The 19,060-nt window shown below is 33.6% G+C and overlaps 1 protein-coding gene across 1 annotated transcript; it reads left to right on the forward strand.

Annotated features, from left to right (window-relative positions):
- Positions 1 to 680: 680 nt before the first annotated feature.
- On the forward strand, positions 681 to 2,066 carry LOC145164403 (uncharacterized). The gene is made up of 2 exons (XM_079083125.1): positions 681 to 1,092; positions 1,180 to 2,066. The coding sequence occupies exons 1-2, from the start codon at positions 681 to 683 to the stop codon at positions 2,064 to 2,066; spliced, it is 1,299 nt and encodes a 432-aa protein (XP_078939251.1).
- Positions 2,067 to 19,060: the final 16,994 nt, after the last annotated feature.

A 19,060-nucleotide genomic window follows, 5' to 3' on the forward strand; every position in this document is an offset into this window, starting at 1 on the left:
AATTTGGAAAAAACAAACTTATAAACCTAAATATAAAGAATATTATAAACAAGGAGAAAGAAAATATTTTCGAAATAGAAAACAATATAAACAAAAATATCAATCTAAATCAAATTATTGCCCATCAAATAAAAAAGATTGTAAATGTTGGATATGTCAAGAAGACGGACACAAAGCTTATGAATGCCCAAAAAAGACTAAAAAAGAAAAAGAAACAAATCTATTAAAAATTGCATATGATCTTGGATATGAACCTATAGAAGATTCAGATATAAATTCAGACATAGATATTTATGCATATACAACTGATTCTGATTCAGATGCAGATACATGATCCTATGGAAAAAAGTATTATTGGGATTAGAACTTGAGGAAAACCTCATATCTAATCCATCCGAAATATACATTGCTAAAGCATACAATGGTATGAAAATACCATCTGAAGTAAACAATGATAAAGTATACAATGATATGAAAATATCACCAAAAGCATACAGTGATATGAATATATCACCAAAAGCATACAATAATAAAGTATACAGTGATATGAATATATCACCAAAAACATACATTGATATGAAAATTTTCATATCATCATTTAAAATAATAAAAGCAAACAAATATGAGCAATCATTCAGGTACCCAAAAGGCGCAAATATTCAGACAGTAGACATATTGACATGGAAACAATCATGAAGCAAATACAACACCAGCTCAAACAGAAGCAGGAGCAAAAAGCATCATTAATTAGACAACTTGAAGCAGTCAATCGTGAAGAAGAGCAACTACAGCAGACACTACAAATTCTATCATCTTATTCAGTATCTAAAGAAGAGGCAGCTAGCAGCTCAACAACAAAGCAACCAAAAGAAGACATTCAAGAAATATCATCCGATGATAGTCAGTCACAAACAATACATAAAACAGAAAAACAACCTATGACACCAAACCAAGAAGAATATCCACCACTTCAAGCCGATCATAAAAACATAAAGAAATGGTATGTGATTTTCAATGGAGAAAACAAAGGAATATATGACGATTGGGGAATTGCCAAATCATATATTCTTGGAAAAAATGTCATTCACAAAAGTTACAAAACAAAAACTGAAGCAGAAGCCGCATACAACGAAGCATACAAAGCAGTCATAAAAGATAATGTCGAATGTTAAAAAACAGTTCTCCTTACACCACAACAACCCATATCCAGCTTTACCCCACAAAAACCTGTATCCATCCCAAAGTCTCTTAACCAATTAAACGCAAAAATTGCCCTTGAAGCCATTCCATCAACCAAAGAAAAAGAAGCCATGAAAAAACCAACTACTAAAAAATTTGCTAAACTATGGGATAGTCTCATTCAATACACCGAATTCCATTCTCTGATGGGCTTTTATCCAGTAGCCAGGCGTCCAGGCCCCAAAGCAGTTTTTCTAGCTGATTTATCAGATCCTATGACTTTATGGGATTATTTTATCCATGGATTTATTGACACCATTTATTTAGAAGGCACCAATCACCACTATATCAGTGAATTTCCATCCGCTGTACAAACCATAATCAGAAACTATAAAACACGATTTGCGAAACAAGAACGAGGATTATTTATCAAGATGCACTCAAGTTATCCAATTTTTGATGAATATTCTCAATTAATTATTCCACGCATCACTTTTGCAAATATAGGAATAAGCAATGGCTCGAAACCAACAAAACATGATCTACCTCATGAAACACCAATACAGGATCATCTAATTTTTGCACTAGCCGGTGTCTATCTAGCATCATCTCGTATAGGCAACGGAAAAGATCAAAAATCAAGAGTCAGAGTGAATTATGCCAGTAAAACTTTCATTATCTATTCTCTAACAGACAGTGAAATCACTCCAGAAGCATTAAAAGCAATTGAAACTTTCGAACAACCGTTCGAAAAACTTTCTCATCATCTAGCTGAATTACCCACTGATCTCAAGAAACAACTTTGTAAACACATCATGCATGCACCACGACATAATTGTAGTCACTGTAAAGAAAATATCGAAGAAACACCTTTCATGGAAGACTAGCGTCAGTCATGACCAAAGCACACAGAAATATCTGTCCTTTCGGTGGCGATAGGAATGACGCAAGCAATGACGTAAAAAGCCATTATTATTGAAGAATCAGTAGACACTTGTCCTTTCAATGTGGAAGGGATTATATTAATGTAAATATTTGTCGTTGTATAATTATTGTTTGTATGTGTCATAAAGTTAGTGTCGGTTAGAAATGAAATAAAGTGTGTAACCCTCAATAGTCTAGGGGGCTATAATGTAAATATGTATGTCGTATTGCAATCAAACGATTGCAACTCAATTATGTAACCGGCTCTCTTGAGCCTATAAATAGGGCCTTTGCCCATATGAAATAAACAAGTTAAGTTTGAGTGTTTAAGACTTGAGTTGATCTCAAAGTTCTTCCTCTGTTGAAATAGTTGTTCTATTTCTGAATCCCCCCATATGCGCAGTTTGTTCAGGGGTAAGAGATTAAACTGAAAAAAAAACAAAGAATATGAAGCATTAACAAAGATCATACACAGAGGAAGAAGAAGAAAATAAGAAAGGAAAAAATAGTGCTCTGTCAAAGATGGTGCTAGGAGTAGCTAGGGTTTTGACGAATTCGGCGCAAAAATTTACTAGGATTCCGATAAGATATGGTCTAGAAGTTTGATCCAGAACACAGACATGGTTGTTGATCAGGATCCAAAGAAGTGATGGAAGACATCAGAGAAAGAAATGGAGTCTACGAGATTAATGCTAACAACAAGAGGAGAGGATGGTGGCTTGTGGAGAGGCCGATGGTTGGTGGCTTGCGGCCGAAGAGGCTGATAGCTGATGGCTGGTGGTTTCCGTAGAGGCCAATGGCTCAGCGAAGGCCTAGCCATGGAACGTCGGTGGTCCAGATGGTTAAAGAATCACATCAACGACGACAACACATGGTTTAAAGGCCAACAGTTTGTGGTGGTTCGGAAGAAGAATAACAAAAGGAGAACACATCTCTGATGACCGAAACAAGAGCCATTATTGGTGGTGGAAAACAAAGGATCTGAGATATTATAGGAGAATGACGATATATGTTAGGAGCTCTAGCACCGAAGAGGACGGTATCGACGAGGATTTCCCGGTGAGAGGGCTACGAAGAGAAGGAACTTGGTGTATGATATCATGTGAATTTATTAAATTGCTTAATTACTTAACTGACAATTACATAGGAATATATAAAGAGAATACCTAAGTCTTAAGGATCTTCGACCTAAACCCTAACATTACACACACACAAATATATATATATATATATATATATATATATATATATATATATATATATATATATATATATATATATAATTTGAAGTTAAGTTATACACAAATCAATCATAAACCCTATAATATAATCCAAATAAAAAAATGTTAATTCTATATGTATCCCATTTAATTGCTTGATTTACCCCTCACATGTAAGTACGTGACTGAATATATATCTCATACTTGATTTTTTATGTGAGTGAGGAGTTACATATAATAGCACTCTATAAAAAATCCAAACCTAAATAGTATCAATTATTGATTGCAATGCGTTTGTTTGTAATATGAATGGTCGTATCAATTATTTGTTTTCTATGTGAAAATATCTTATTTGTCACCATATGAAAATATCTTATCTGTCACCGTCTTCGAAAATATTGAGTTTAATAATATATGATATATCCTATCACTATAGTAAACAAGCAAACGCAAGAAGAAAGTGTTCAAAGCGGGCCAAAAGATTACATATTTTTTAAGAAGGATATATACATCTTGATATTGTTAGACAAGTTGCTACTTGGTCAAAAGGATTTATATATCGCGCACTTTTTATATTTATATTTTAAAAATAAGAAATATATTTTTTTAAAAAAAAAGTACAATTACTAATATGTAATAGAAATATATAGGACATATTAGATAAATTTTTTTTTTGTTTTTGTTTTTGGAAACTTTTAATTTTTGTAGTTTTTTAGCTTTTAAACTTTAATAAAAAAACTATATTCAACAATAGGAGTTTGTAGCTTTATTTACAGAAAAAATCATACTCGGAAAACTACTTCAAAGCTTTAAAGATTTTAATAGAAAGTTCCTTTTTATTATAAAAAATTTACAAAAATTATCCTTAAAAATATTACTTATATATAAGAAGATAAACCATATCCCTACACACACACAATATGTTTAGGATTAAGGGATTAAACTGCAAAAATAAAACAAAGAACGTGAAACATTAATGAAGATAATACAAAGAAGAAGAATATAAGAATGTAGAAAATAGTGCTCTGTCAAATACGATGCTTGGAGTAGCTAGGGTTTTGACGAAGTCGGCACAAAAATTTACTAGGATTCTGATAAGATATGGTCTACATCCTTGAGCCGAAACTTAGACACGGTTGTTGATCGGGATCCAAAAAAGTTATGGAAGATGTCGGAGAAAGCAACGAAGTCTACAGGATTGACGCTAACAATACGAGGAGAGGATGGTGGCTTGTGGAGAGGCCAGGTGGCTTGCGGAGAGGCTGATGGCTCATGGTCTGATGGAAACTATGATTAGGAAGAGACATAAGGAGATTCAACGGAGGTCTAGCGATAGAACGTCGGTGGTCCGGAGGGTTGAAGAATCACATCAATGACGACAACACAATGTTTAGGGGCCAACGGTTTGTGACTGTTCAGAAGAAGAATGCCAAAGGGAGAACGCATCTCCGATGACTGGAACAAGAGGTAGTATTGGTGGCGGAAAACAAAGGATCCGAGATATTAGAGGACAAATGGAGATATATGTTAGGAGCTCTGGCACCGAAGAGCACGGTACCGACAAGGCTTTTCCGGTGAGAGGGCAATAAAGAGTAGGAACTTGGTCTGTGACATCATGTGAATTTAATAAATTGCTTGATTACTTAAATGACAATTACATAGGAATATATAAAGAGAAAACCTAAATCTTAAGGATATTCGGCCTAAACCCTCTCCTTACACATTAACGTAGATTAGAATGCATGTGTTTCCATTCCATTCCATCACACACACACACACACACACACACACATATATATATATATATATATATATATATATATATATATATATATATATAATTTGAAGTTAAGTTAAACACAAACAGATCTTGAACCGTATAATATAATCTAAATAAAAAAGGTTAATACTATATGTATCCCATTTAGTTACTTGTTGTACCCCTCATGTGTAAGTACATGCCTTTATATATACCACATATTTGATTTTTTTTAATTATGTGAGTTAAGAGTTACATATAATAACACCCTAAAAAATTAAATCCTAAATAGTATATTGTAATGTGTTTGAGTGTAATATGAATTGTCATATCAAGCATTTGTTGTCTATATGTAAAATATCTTATCTATCACCAACTTCGAAAATAATGAGTTTAATAATATATGATATGTCCTATCACTATGGTAAACAAGCAAATGTAAGAAGAAAGTGTTCAAAGTGGGCCAAAAGATATGATATTTTTTACGAGCAAAAACATACACGTATTAATTTTACATCTATTCTATGTTGTTGTTTACAATGAGATTTAAACTGGCAAATATTTAAAAAATTGCATAAATATTTATATTTTTAGAGAAATTATTAGTTGGTCAAAAGGATTTATATACCCGTGCTTTTTATATTTATATTTTAAAATTGAAAAATAATTTTTTGGGCAAAAAATTACATTTACTAATATGTAATAGAAACATATAGGATGTATTAGATACAATTTTTTTAGTTTTTGTAAAGTTTTAGCTTTTAACATCTAATAAAAAAGCTATATTCAACAATAGGAGTTTTTAGCTTTGTTTTAAACAAAAAAATCATACTCAAAAAACTACTTCAAATGTTTTAACAGAAAGTACATTTTTATTATAACAAATTTATAAAATTACCCATATAAATATTACTTATATATATTTTACATAATTCTCTTTTTATATAGTTTTATAGATTTTAAAAGGTTCCAACTACATTTGTTGAATATCATATATCAATAAATGTTATAGATTCCAACATACAAGTACCTGTAATATCCCTAATTTTATGTTAGAATTTATCATTTAATTATTTAGAAAAATGAATAATTAAGTAATTAAATAATTAAAGCCAATATGAGACTTGCCCACTTGGTAGAGATTTTACCTCTTATATTAGAGGTCTCTGTTTGTAATCCGAGCATTGACGATTTCTACTAACTAGATGATCACTTCTAACCACTAACCAACCGTTCAAAAACATTAAATAATTAAATAAAATTTTTAACATATTAAACAAATAGAAGAAGAATTAGAATAATAAATATTGAAATTTCAACATTTGGAAATTAAGGAATAAATATGTAATATCGTCAAAAGTCTTGTTGACAAAGGTTTTGACTTACTTGAATGAACTTTCATTTAAGTCATATAAAAGATGGAGAGTGACTAGAAGCATTAAACTTCAAAGTATGAATGTATGGTTTCAAGGTGTGAATCTTCCTTATTTACATTGAATTCGAGTTTTAAGCTTGTAGTGGAAACCAAAAATCCATTGCATGTTTATTTAAGGGATAGGGTTTTATTTTCAGCAATTGATATGATGTTTGATGTGGTTTTTAGCTCAAATATATCATCCCTTGGTAGATTTGATGTTGGAGTTAAGATATCACCATAAACCCTAGATCCCAATGACAATCATAATGTTGTCAATTTGTTCTCTAAAGTATTATGTAACCATTAAAGTAGTTTTGATGAAAAATCCTTCAAGGTAATGGGATAAAAAAATGATTTGTATATAAATTTGGCAAATATGTAGAAATTTTTAAGCTCCTACAATAACTATTAAAGGTTTATTATGTAAAGGATGTTCATAACCATGAATCCATACATATATATGGAATTTAAAGCAAAACATAAAGACTCCTTTATTCCATAGTGTATTCTAAGGTTTGTTAGCCATAATGAGAAACTGGGAAATCTAGAAATGAATTGTGATCTTATTTATGAAGTTTGGATAGATTGAAAAGTATTAATTTGCATCTTCATGATAAATTGTTGTATTGAATTGGGTAGGCATTTATAAGGAACACTAATGAGCCATTTATCACATAAAGCACTTAAGTCCATTTAGAAATGTTTTATGATCAATAAATGTCATGATTTATTATGAAGACATATCCGATTAAGTCAATGCATTTTGTGTGACTTAATGGCTAATAATGGTGTTAAGGAACACTAATAAGATATTGATAACATTATGCACTTAAGTCTATTTTGAAGTGTTTGATGATCAATATATGTCATGATTTATTGTGAATACATAAGGGATTATGTCAAAGCCTCTCGTATGACTTAATGAATAATAATGGTGTTAGAAAGCCCATAGTGGTTGTACCCATGTATAATTTAGGAATCCAATGAGTTAGTGTGTCACACCCTCGACCACCGGCAGAAACACCAAGGTGCATGACGTAAATTAGTGATCACGGTTATTGAATATACATTGAAAATGCAAATATAATCTTCTATTATTACTGAAATAGAAATTACATTGTCGATGTCTATTACTATATCATGACAAACACCTAAAAACCTGACATTTACAAAGGTATAGTAAAATAACGGAAAATCTTCTATGCATACTCTTCCAACATGCTAATAAACCAGAGAATACATGCATTAAGATACATCTACAGTTTTTGACACGAAGTGCTTTTATAACAAAAAGTATTTTATAAAGTTTTATCAGGTCGACCAGCCTTTATAAATACGTACTTTTATAGCAAAAGTATAAAATAGATGAGTTATAAAAGTATTTTTGGACTCATATAAAAATGTTTATTGTTCAATTTCAAAAGTAAAAAATTTGACAAATATATAAGTAATTCAAACTTATATCAAAATTTACCATTTCTATGACCAAAATGCATTTTATATAAAGCTTTCGAATATCAAGTTTCATAAAACGAAAACGGGTCACACATTGTGAAAATATAAAGTAACCAACTTCACTCTTGCTGTTCCGTACAAGCGATAGTATAGTTTATATGCAAAACTCCTAAGTTTCGTGTTTATAAACTTTGTATGATCGTATCGCAGTATTTATTAAATGTTATCGTACTTAATTTGAGAACCGACACCTAATCAATAAAGCAACATCTTCGAACATAAACGTTGTTTTTTCATGTCATGATAATTATTAAGGACCATCTTGCACCTTCTTATTTGTGTTAAGAGATTTAGTTTCACCAAAAATGGTTTTGTCAAAAATGAAAGGTTTATGAAAAATAACTTATTTGTAGTAAGTTAATAAACCTTATACAGTCGTGTCATGATATTAATTAAGTGTTATATGAATTAATTTTTGTAATGCCACTTATCATTGTGAGTCACAACTATCCAATTGTTTATAGTCTCTTTCAATCTTGTATATGTGAAGAAAACCCTATATAAATTCTATTTCAATTCTATTAGGTAACGAAACAAATTTGGGGTCTATAATAAGCTCATAACTGAACTGCAACACAAAGCCACTACACCATCACTAGAAAGGGGCATGGTGAAAGTTCCACATCAATGCCTTATGAACGTCATGGAGTAAGTAGTGTTGAACCGTCAACGTCCAAATTCGGCTTATAAGGCGATGCTTGTAGCTACCAACTGTGGGCGGGACATCTACCTATATAAATCAGTACCGTCGATCTATACCAGACATTCTACGTTCCATAGAGATTAACGATTATAACGCAAATGATTTTGCCTAAGACATAAAATCTTAGTGTAGACAACAACATAGCCCATATATCTTAGGAAATGATCCTTGCTCCTACAACTTTTTGAAACGAACATAGCTCATATAAAAAGTCCCATGAGTGTTTGATCCTAACAATGTGTCCATGCATCCTAATCCTAAACTTTACATTATAAGATGATTGAATACTTATAATTTCGTTGTTTAGGAATAATATTTGATTGAAGTCTTTTATTATTATGGATTCACAAGACTTAACACATTTCCAAATTTTATTGTCTGTCATGACGAAATTTTGGGCAGCATAATGGCTGCTTTTATAACATTTTCCAGGTTTTAACCAACGTGAAACCAACAATTTCCATGAAACCAATAAGTTATATAACTCATATGATACATAATTTCAGAATAAAATAATTCTTAAATACGGGAATCAACTATACTATCATCTATCACCACATTCATAGTTTAGTAATAATGATTTGTATTTTTATAATAAATATAAAAATATAATAAGTCCTTTTTGAAATCATTTTACATAACTTTATATAATAAGAGTTGATTTTTGTTATTTTCAACTAATAACTATATATTTGTTCAATCATTGTTTCTCAACCATTTTAGGCATTGTACTTTCTTTTTCGTACATAATTATGTTGACACACAAATATTGGTTACATATAATGTCTTTCTATACATTCTTGACACGTTCTTGTTTATTTGTAACAAAGATCACAACTTTATAAATCACAAGACATACTTGTATTCTTATAGCAATCTACTTATGATCTTGTAGTTTTTCTTTAAATTTTATAATCATATTTCACAACAAGGTATAATCATATCATTTATAGCATCCTACTTAAACTTGTATGATTTATTGGTGATTTATAGTATTTTTGAATGCCACTTTACAAACCTTTAACCAATAATAGAGTATGATGATTTTTAATGTATGAAAAATTGAAAATCATCAAAACTTCGATAAACACGCATGTACTCTCCCCTAAACATGAAAACCATAAAGGAGGGGTCGTAGAATCTTACCCTAGTTGAATGAGTTCGAATTGTTTGGGAAATCAGAAACCGATTCACCTTTTTCTCATTTTTTGAACCGAATTATCTTAAGACATTCCGAGTACATAGGGTTGTAGATCTGCATGATAGGAGTTTAGAAAACCAATTTTAAGGGTTTAGAGGTCACCGAAACACTGTCCACTGAAGTATGAGGTGTCGCTGGAAAATCTCACCAGAGAAAGTTTTCTCCGGCTTTTTCTTCGTGTTTCAACCTTCATCTTCAATATCTAGATGCCATAATGGAGGCAAGTGACCATAGAAGTTGCAAGTGGGCGCTTGGTGACAAAATAGTCGAGAGAGGGAGGAGGCAGCCGATTTTCCGATGACCTTCAATCCTGTTGTTTAGTGTCGAGAAAACGGAGGGGAGGCCACATGTGGTACCGTTGTTCGGAGAAAGAAGAGGGATATGTGGATGGAGGGAACGAAGGTGGTGGTTGTTTTCTTCACCGTATCCAGTTGCAAGGTTAATAACAGCAGTTGTGGCTATCATGGGAGGAAGGAGGCTGTTTGTGGAGCTGGAACACGACTGGAAGAGGGGGCTATTGCCTCTTATTTGGCCGGAAAAGTAGTTTCCGATGGGTGTGTTTCAAATGAGAGAAAGACAGAGATGGGAGGTTAGAGAGAGAGAGAGTGTGTGTGTGTGTAAGAGAGACGTAGTGAGAGAAAGAGATGTAGCTTGTAATTTGAGTATGGATGCATTATTGGAAGTATTAAGTTGACTTTTGGGAAGACATTTTGAGTATACACCATGTGCATGGTTCTTTATTGTAACATGCTTGATGTCATGCATGGTTTCTCACTTCAATCAAGCCTATATTTGCGTGTCATCGATCCCAAAATGTAATTTTTTTTTGTAAAAGTGTCTGATGCTTATCTCGGTCATGGTGATTCTAAAAATGCATATGAAATTGAATCCGATATACAGAACTCCGGAAAATGGCGTTTGAAGTTTTGCGATTAATTGGTTCCGATTCGATAAATTTTACGGATTTGATTTTGCTCGATATTAAAAATGTCATAAAATTGAAATCAAATAATAGAACACAAACTGAGTTCAAATACGTGCTCAAAAATAATTTATGAGGCTCGTATCTATTCCAAACAAAGCAGTGGAGAGTCAGTTTCAGAAAAATAAGATAAATACTGATTTTATAACTTGAAAGGGCATAACTCCGTCATACGATCTCCGTTTCAGACGTTCTTTATATCCACGGAATCAGGAGAAGAAAATATATTCAAATTACTTATCTATAGATCTCAAGTACACTTAATGAGAAAATTTTATTTTTAGAGCATTAATTAATACTTATTTTGTGAATTGTTTTCTGATTGTTAAAGACTATCAACTTTGAGAAAATTTTAAGGTTTTCCATATGCAATTTCAAGTATATTAAATTTAATAGAACTTAATAACAAGGAATAATACACAGTAGGCCCTTTTTACAGTTGTGTTCACGATGGTTTGACCGACGAAATTTGATAATTTTTTTTACCAATTTTTACATTATCACCTCGTTGAAAGGAATTGTATCCTGAAATTCAACTTGTAGATCAAACATTATTCAACAATCGGGGGAAGATTTTGTTTCACTTGATCCTCATATTATCCTTCTATATTATCCTCATATTATCCTTCAACTTGTAGATCAAACATTATTCAACAATAGATGACTCTACCACAAGTCACAACCAAACGAGGAATATGGAATAAGACCGAATCATGTTTTTAAGGTTATGAAATCATATATAGAATTCTACCGCATGCACTTTCATAAATATGAAACATTAGCACAATTTCCTAGTACTCTTCATTGAGAGAGAGAGAGATAGCAAGGTGTTGTTTATTTTTCCGAAGTGAAACTGTCTGAAGTCTGCGGACCACCTCTGCAGCGCTCTACAGAAGAAGAGGTGGACCAAACGGCTGCAGACTGTAAAGAGAAGCATGTTTGTTTTTTTAATGTCTGTAGGACGCTGCAGATATTAAAAAATTTAAAATAAAGTTCAAACAGCCAAATTAGTCTTAAAACATTAAAATAAAATAGTTTAGCATATTCAGAAAGAGACCAGAGCCTCGGCAAAAATGAATAAAAAATAAAAAATACAAAGTTAAAGAACAGACAACCTTACTCAAAATAGGACAGACCCTATTTTCCAACCTATCCAAATCCATTGTCTCAGCCATTTCCTACTAACAATGGGATGCCACAACCAAAACCAAAAATGCACATTGTAAAATAAGAACCTATGAACCATAGTAACAACGACCATTAAACTCTCAATGCAGTTTCTCCAAGCAATTCCATCATCATACCCCTTCCATTGCTTCCAATCTCCATCAGTACACATCCAAAACAAGCTCATTCTCCTAAACCTTCTGTATCTCCTCCAGCCCGTCAAATACCAGCTAGCCACACACCACATCTCATCCAAGCACCTGATATGAAAATTGGACATAAAACTAGGGAAAAAGGTATCTTCCATCTTTCAAAACACCAAAAACACCCAAAGATAAAACCTTGAAATACAAGAACCTTAAAAAAACCCCGCGTCCAAAAACAAACAAAGTCAAAAAAACCAATTTAACAACCGAAAAACCATTGTGCAGCCAACATAAAACTTCATTCTGGAAGGCCAGCAAAAACTGAAAATATCCTTATAAATCTTATTTTTAGAAAATGCCCAATCAAAGAATTCACAGCTTATCAACCACATCCCATCCCAAAAAACAACCATAAAAAAAGTTTATAATCAAAAAGGGTAAATCCATCAATTCTGAAAAGTTACAAAGATTTATGATTTCAGCAAAGACATTAACCAATTCAGCAAAGATTTATGATTTCAACATATAAGATTTATGATTTCAGCATATAAACTTGCATATAAGTTTATGATTTCAACATTTAAATATATGATTTCAGCAAAGATTTATGATTTTACCAAACATTCATACCAATTCAACACAAAAATTCATAAATCAAAACATAAATTTGAGCAGAAAATTTGTTATATGAACAATTATATCATAAATCAACAATCAACAAAGATTTTAGCAATGATTTTTCACATCTCAGCAAAAAAATCGGTACTCAAAGCAGAAATTTGGTACTCAAATCGGTACTGAAACAAGAAATCAGAAAAAAAACCTAACCTGTTGAGTGGCGGTCGACTGGGCAGCAGAAAAGGCGAGCAGCGAGCGACAACGGCGAGCGGTGGCGGCGAGTGGTGTGTGGCGACCAGCGACCGGCGATTGGCTAGAGGGTTCTTCCGTTCTTCAACAAGGTCGACGACGAGAAGTTCTTGGCCCATGGAGACTGGAGAGCGAACTCGGTGAGAATGCGGCTACAATTGTCCGCTTTTTTTTTGTTTAGATTAGGTTAGAAGTGGTGAGAAGAGGCAAGCCCAATGCTGTTTGGGGGAGAGGACGGGAAGAGGTTTTTGAGCCCGAAGTCTTTTAAAAAACAAACTGCTGTGAACTTAAAAGTGCTGCGCCGCACAACACTAAGAGGTTAGAAGAGCTTTTTTTAAAAAAACAAACACCACCCAAGTGTGTCGTCGGACATACACTTCCCGAGTTTTTGGCACGTGACAAGCATCATGCATGAATTTTAGTTCTCAAGGCAGTTTGATATAAATGACAGGACCAAATTCCTTTAAGAAATTTAAAGGTCCTTTGTGTTGCGAGTTTAACCTGCCTCGTTCTCTAATTCGTATCATTTCCCTAAAAGGGAAGGTGTTTAAAGTTACACAATCTCCGACTTAGAAGTCAAAAGGTCCACATATGTTGGTAACATAACTCTCTTATCGTTCGTATATAGCCTGTAATTGTTTTTAGGTTCACACAATATTTTATGTAATCTCATGAGTGATTTTGGGATCAAAATGCAGCGCATCATCTACATGTGCTTCGTTCAGTTTCGTATTTCGAACCATTTCTCAACATATTGAGGATTTTCTCTTTCATCCGTACAAGCCTCAAATGGTGTGGCTTTTATTATGGTTTGATAACTTTTATTGTTGTAAGAAAACTCAATCAATGGCAATGATTATTCCATGCAATTTCCAAAGTCTATTACGTAGGTTGAGAGTATATCACTCAAGGTTTGGATAGTTTTAAACAATGAGAATGGTAAGCTATACTTATTCTTAGGGGCATCCCCAAGGATTACAATGATTATCAAAATTGCTAGGTGAATCTACTATCTTAGTGATATATATATATATATATATATATATATATATATATATATATATATATATATGTAGGTTATGGAATATACCTAACGTAAGAGAGTAATCCCTTGGCTATAGTCGTGCTTTCCTAAAAAAGTACTAGTTCGTACCCCCGGTCGCCAACGAAAACGCCGAGGTGTACGACGTAAATTAGTGATCACAATTATTGAACACACATTTGAAGGTTTGTATTGATCGGATACACTTCGTGTATAATATACAAGAACAAAACAACTATGCAAAATAAAGAACAGAATAAGTAAAGAACACAAGTTAATCACAAAGATGTCTGTCACCAAGAAAGGGGTTGTTTTCACCAAGAAAATGATTGTCATAAAGACGGTCACCACGACGATTACATAAGGGTTTCACCCTAATGTTGAATATATACTAAACTATACTAATATACCCCTTCAATAAAGGGATTATATCTAATCTATTCTAAGAAATGATCCTATCACCAAGATATTGGATCTACTATCTATTCTATACATATCCGTATAATTACCTAATATACAAAGATTACATATGATCACTATCTAAACGCTCACGCTGATAAGTTCTTGAGGCATTGATATTGGTACTGATGTTGACGCTGGCACTGGCAGTCAGCGTGTAAAGTGTTTGACTCATCAGATCATAAGGTGTGACCTTACAATCTCCCCCTATCTGATGATGTCAAAACTAATCTTCAAAAAAAAAAATCTTAAGCTTGTGCACCCTGAGAGTAAGATTGAAACTTTAAGTTCAAATGCTCTCCCTGAGAAAGTGTATTGACTCTTTTCCCATTTAAGTTCTTCAGTAGTAGAATTAGTAAGAGCAGTAGTGTTGGATGGATAGATGATGAGCTGATAGAATAGAATGTTGAAAGTTGATATCAGCTATCAGCTCAGCCTCCCTTAGATTTTGCTTCTCTTCAGATCTATAACACTTAGTTTCTCTCGCTTTTTGACATCAAAACCAAATATGGTATTGGAGGAAGCAATCAGCGTATCAGAGTTACAGCTAGTAATCATGTAAGTTTTCGATGTCTCCTGATAGTATAGGTTTGTGTGACAACCGTCAAATTCTAGTCTAGTCAAAGTCAAATAAAGTCAACAAGTCAAACCGGTCAACTCTACTAACTCTTGTATACTAGGGTTTACGTTATGTAATTATTGTACAATTCGCTATTTTAATAAGAAGTCATCACTTGGAAAGTTTGTATTTTTAGATTTCTTGAACCCTAATCGGGGTAAGTGAGGTAGCAAAGCGATAAAACATTATTACATACCCTTCGGGGGTGTGTAAGACTCTTAAACATGGCTAAACGGGGTTTACGGACCTTGCGTTACAAAGCCAAACACTCAAAAAGGTCACAAAAGAAATCTCTCCCAAATCTCTCCAAGTATGTCAAATCTCTCCCAAATCTCTCCAAGCATGTGAAATCTCTCCCAAATCTCTCCAAGCATGTGAAATCTCTCCCAAATCTCTCTAAGTATGCCAAATCTCTCCAAGTATGTCAAATCTCTCCCAAATCTCTCTAAGTATGCCAAATCTCTCCAAGTATGTCAAATCTCTCCCAAATCTCTCCAAGAATGTGAAATATCTCCCAAATCTCTCTAAGTATGCCAAATCTCTCCAAGTATGTCAAATCTCTCCCAAATCTCTCCAAGAATGTGAAATTTGCTCCCAAATCTCTCTAAGTATGCCAAATCTCTCCAAGTATGTCAAATCTCTCCCAAATCTCTCCAAGTATGTCAAATCTCTCCAAGTATGTCAAATCTCTCCCAAATCTCTCAAAGTATGTCAAATCTCTCCCAAATCTCTCTCAAAATCTCTCTCAACTTCTTATAATCACTCGGGGCATCCCGACCCTTAATTTGATCGAAAACCGCTCGAAAACGGAAGTTTACGCGAAAAACCCTCTTAAGGAGCCGAACCTTCTTAGGAACCGAACCTTCTTAGGAACCGAACCTTTTTAGGAGCCGAAACCCTTCCTAGGACCGAAACCTTGTCAGAAGCGAAGCTGTCGGAAGCACCTTGAGGACCGAACTTGGCATCAGAACCGAAACCCTCTCAGCCGAAATGGACCGAGGGTTCGGTCTATTTCGGTTTCCCTGGCTATGTCGGACCGAGACCTGACCTTCGACCCTTCCCCTCGCACCTTCGGTCCGAGAGGCGACCCTTCACAGCCGAACCTTACTCTCGGTTCCTCATCCACTTTCGGTTCTATGAGCTGCAACAAAACCTCCGGCCCTGAATTTCGGAAATTGGCAATTTTTGCCCGGTTTTCAATATTTTTAGTGTTTTTAGCCCGTTTTTCGAGATTTTAACACGGGATTTTCACCCAAAGTCGTATTTTAACATAATAAACCCTAAATATTCATATTTAATTATGTTTTTAGGAAAATCCTTACTTAGGAATAAAGATCTAATGGGTAAGGCTTAGAGGTGGAGCGTTGACTTTGCTTTAGTGTATGACACAAGCAACCACCCCATGCCCACTCCATGAACCACCCTTGTCCTTCCACTATACCTAGTCATTCCATAGTACTTTTCCCACCATTTTTCAGCCACACACTTGGTCAAGAGCTGGAAAGCCCTCCCCTCTCCTCACATTTCCCTCATTCCCCTCATTTTCCACCAAAGAACAAACTTCATTTTCTCTCACTTTCTCTCTCTAAATTTCGAGATTGAAGGCTATTCTCAAGACTTTTCTTATACTTTTGGTAAGTATTATCATCCTCAATATGATTATTTCACTCCTTTCTACTCCAATCATAGGTTTCTTACACAAACTTCATCATATTTGTGTTAGTCCTTCGAATCTTCAAGCAACCTTCTAAGTGTTCTTGAGTTGAACACTACCTTTCTTCAACATCCACCCACTGAAATCATACAAGGTGAGTTCATACCCCTATCTTTTCATGTTTTTCTTAAGTTTTAAGGGGGGAATACAAGTTAAAACACCAAGAACACAACTAAACTCATTCAACAGCTTTCATCATAAAAGTTTAACTCCATTCACGGACTGTTTTGGTCAACTTAAACATTTTAGTTTTCAAAACTGTATTAGATGAAAATAGTTTTATACCTTTAAAATGACTACTTGCACACGTTCATACGACTTTTCTACTAATTATGGTGATTTTTACAAAACTGTATATCACTGTAGCTACGAATTCGGACCAGTCAGTGAATATGAACGTTTTCACACCAGTTAGCAACTTCTAAAAATCATAATAAAAATTATGAACAAACTAGACACATTTTCTAAACTCTCAGAGTTTACGGATCTAGTTTTCGGTTTCGTATGAATTTTCTGTGATTTTCTAAATCAGTGCAAAAATGGTAAAAACGAATTTACAGTTTACAACTTTCATAACACTTGTAACATGTTGAGCAAAGTGTTAAACCTTGATGACTTCATATTTTGCATGTGTTTTCTATTATGATAAAATTATATAACAGAAAAATAGTCATTAATTTGTAAGAATCCTTAATATTACAAAATGAGGCATAATAAACCTAGTTATGTTTTTGCTATAAATCTACATCACAGAAAAAGGTTCTTTTACATTACAAACACTTATGATAAACTATGGTATGTATAGTTTATGTTTCATACACATTACAAACAATTATGTTAAACTATAATAGGTGTAATTTATGTTTCATTAACCAGTCAAACTCATTACCAAGGGGTTTTCAGTTCAGTTCACGTAAATCTGTTAATGAATAAATTTGTGAGACATTCGCTTCGTGTTACCTTCATAGTAACAAAGTCAAAGGTCCTGTAAATTGTAACCAGAGTCTCTTGTAGGGAGAGCGTGATAGTTGTGTATAGATCTATATTGGGTCTGACAAACCCGCACCTGAGCTGCATGCAACAGCTAGACCGGCAGGTCTGAGGTGACAAGTGTCATTTAACTTGCGACGCCTGAAGAACGTCGTATTATGAGGCCGTCTGAGTCTTAGTATGGTTATAATAACTCACATGGGTATTAACAAAACATAAGATTTACGGGCTTTACTTCTAAATTAAACGAGTTTATGTTGATTTAAACTTGCATGAATTACTTTAAGTATGGAAAAATACTTGTACATTTCGGTCGTGACTTTTAAGACTACATAACTTTTATAAGGAAAATATTGGATTTTCTGGAATCATACTCTATCGTTTTTACAAGGAAAGCGGATTTTTACTCAAACAAAACTCTTATGAACTCACCAACTTAATTGTTGACACTTTTTCAAAACTACTTGTATTCTCAGGAAATCAGTAAACAGGTAATCTGCCGCTTTTGAGGATGGAACGCTAAGGTGTCAAACATTGTATTTTTGTCAACATAATGTAATTGATTCAAAAACATGTAAACATATACTATGATGTAACTTTTTCAATTATATTTATGTTGGTTGTGTTTACTTTGATCACTATTAAAATTGTTGTTATGATACTATACATGAAGTCCTCCACCCCCGGACGTTTCCGCCATCCTTGGTTTGGGGGTGTGACAGTTTGAACTACCATTCACTGACATAGTATTGCGAGATTTCATCAATGTGTAGTTTCATACGCTGAATCATTAATCACTTTTATTAGAAGAAAAGGGAAATAGTGGAATGATGCGTGCGATAAGATATGATTTTTAGCTTAACCACCGACATAGATTTTTCAAGCTCACATCAGCGTATGGTACATTCCGCTGAATCATAAAGATTTAAAAAAGAATGTTAGGGCAAGAAGGGGTTGGTGCATGTGATAGTCTATAGTACATAGACTAACCATGGACACAAATTTTCTAACTTTTATCAGTGTGTGGTATATTACAGTGAATCATAAAGTTTTATTGAGAAGAAATGAAGGAAAGAATGGATGTTTTAGTCATGCTGAGGTGGAATCAGCGTGAATCATGAACAATGTTAGCTCATCAACAAGAAATGGTTCAGCT

The sequence above is a fragment of the Lactuca virosa genome, chromosome 3, assembly GCF_052849685.1.
Source record: "Lactuca virosa cultivar CGN04683 chromosome 3, Lactuca_virosa_CGN04683_v6, whole genome shotgun sequence".
NCBI lineage: Eukaryota > Viridiplantae > Streptophyta > Magnoliopsida > Asterales > Asteraceae > Lactuca > Lactuca virosa.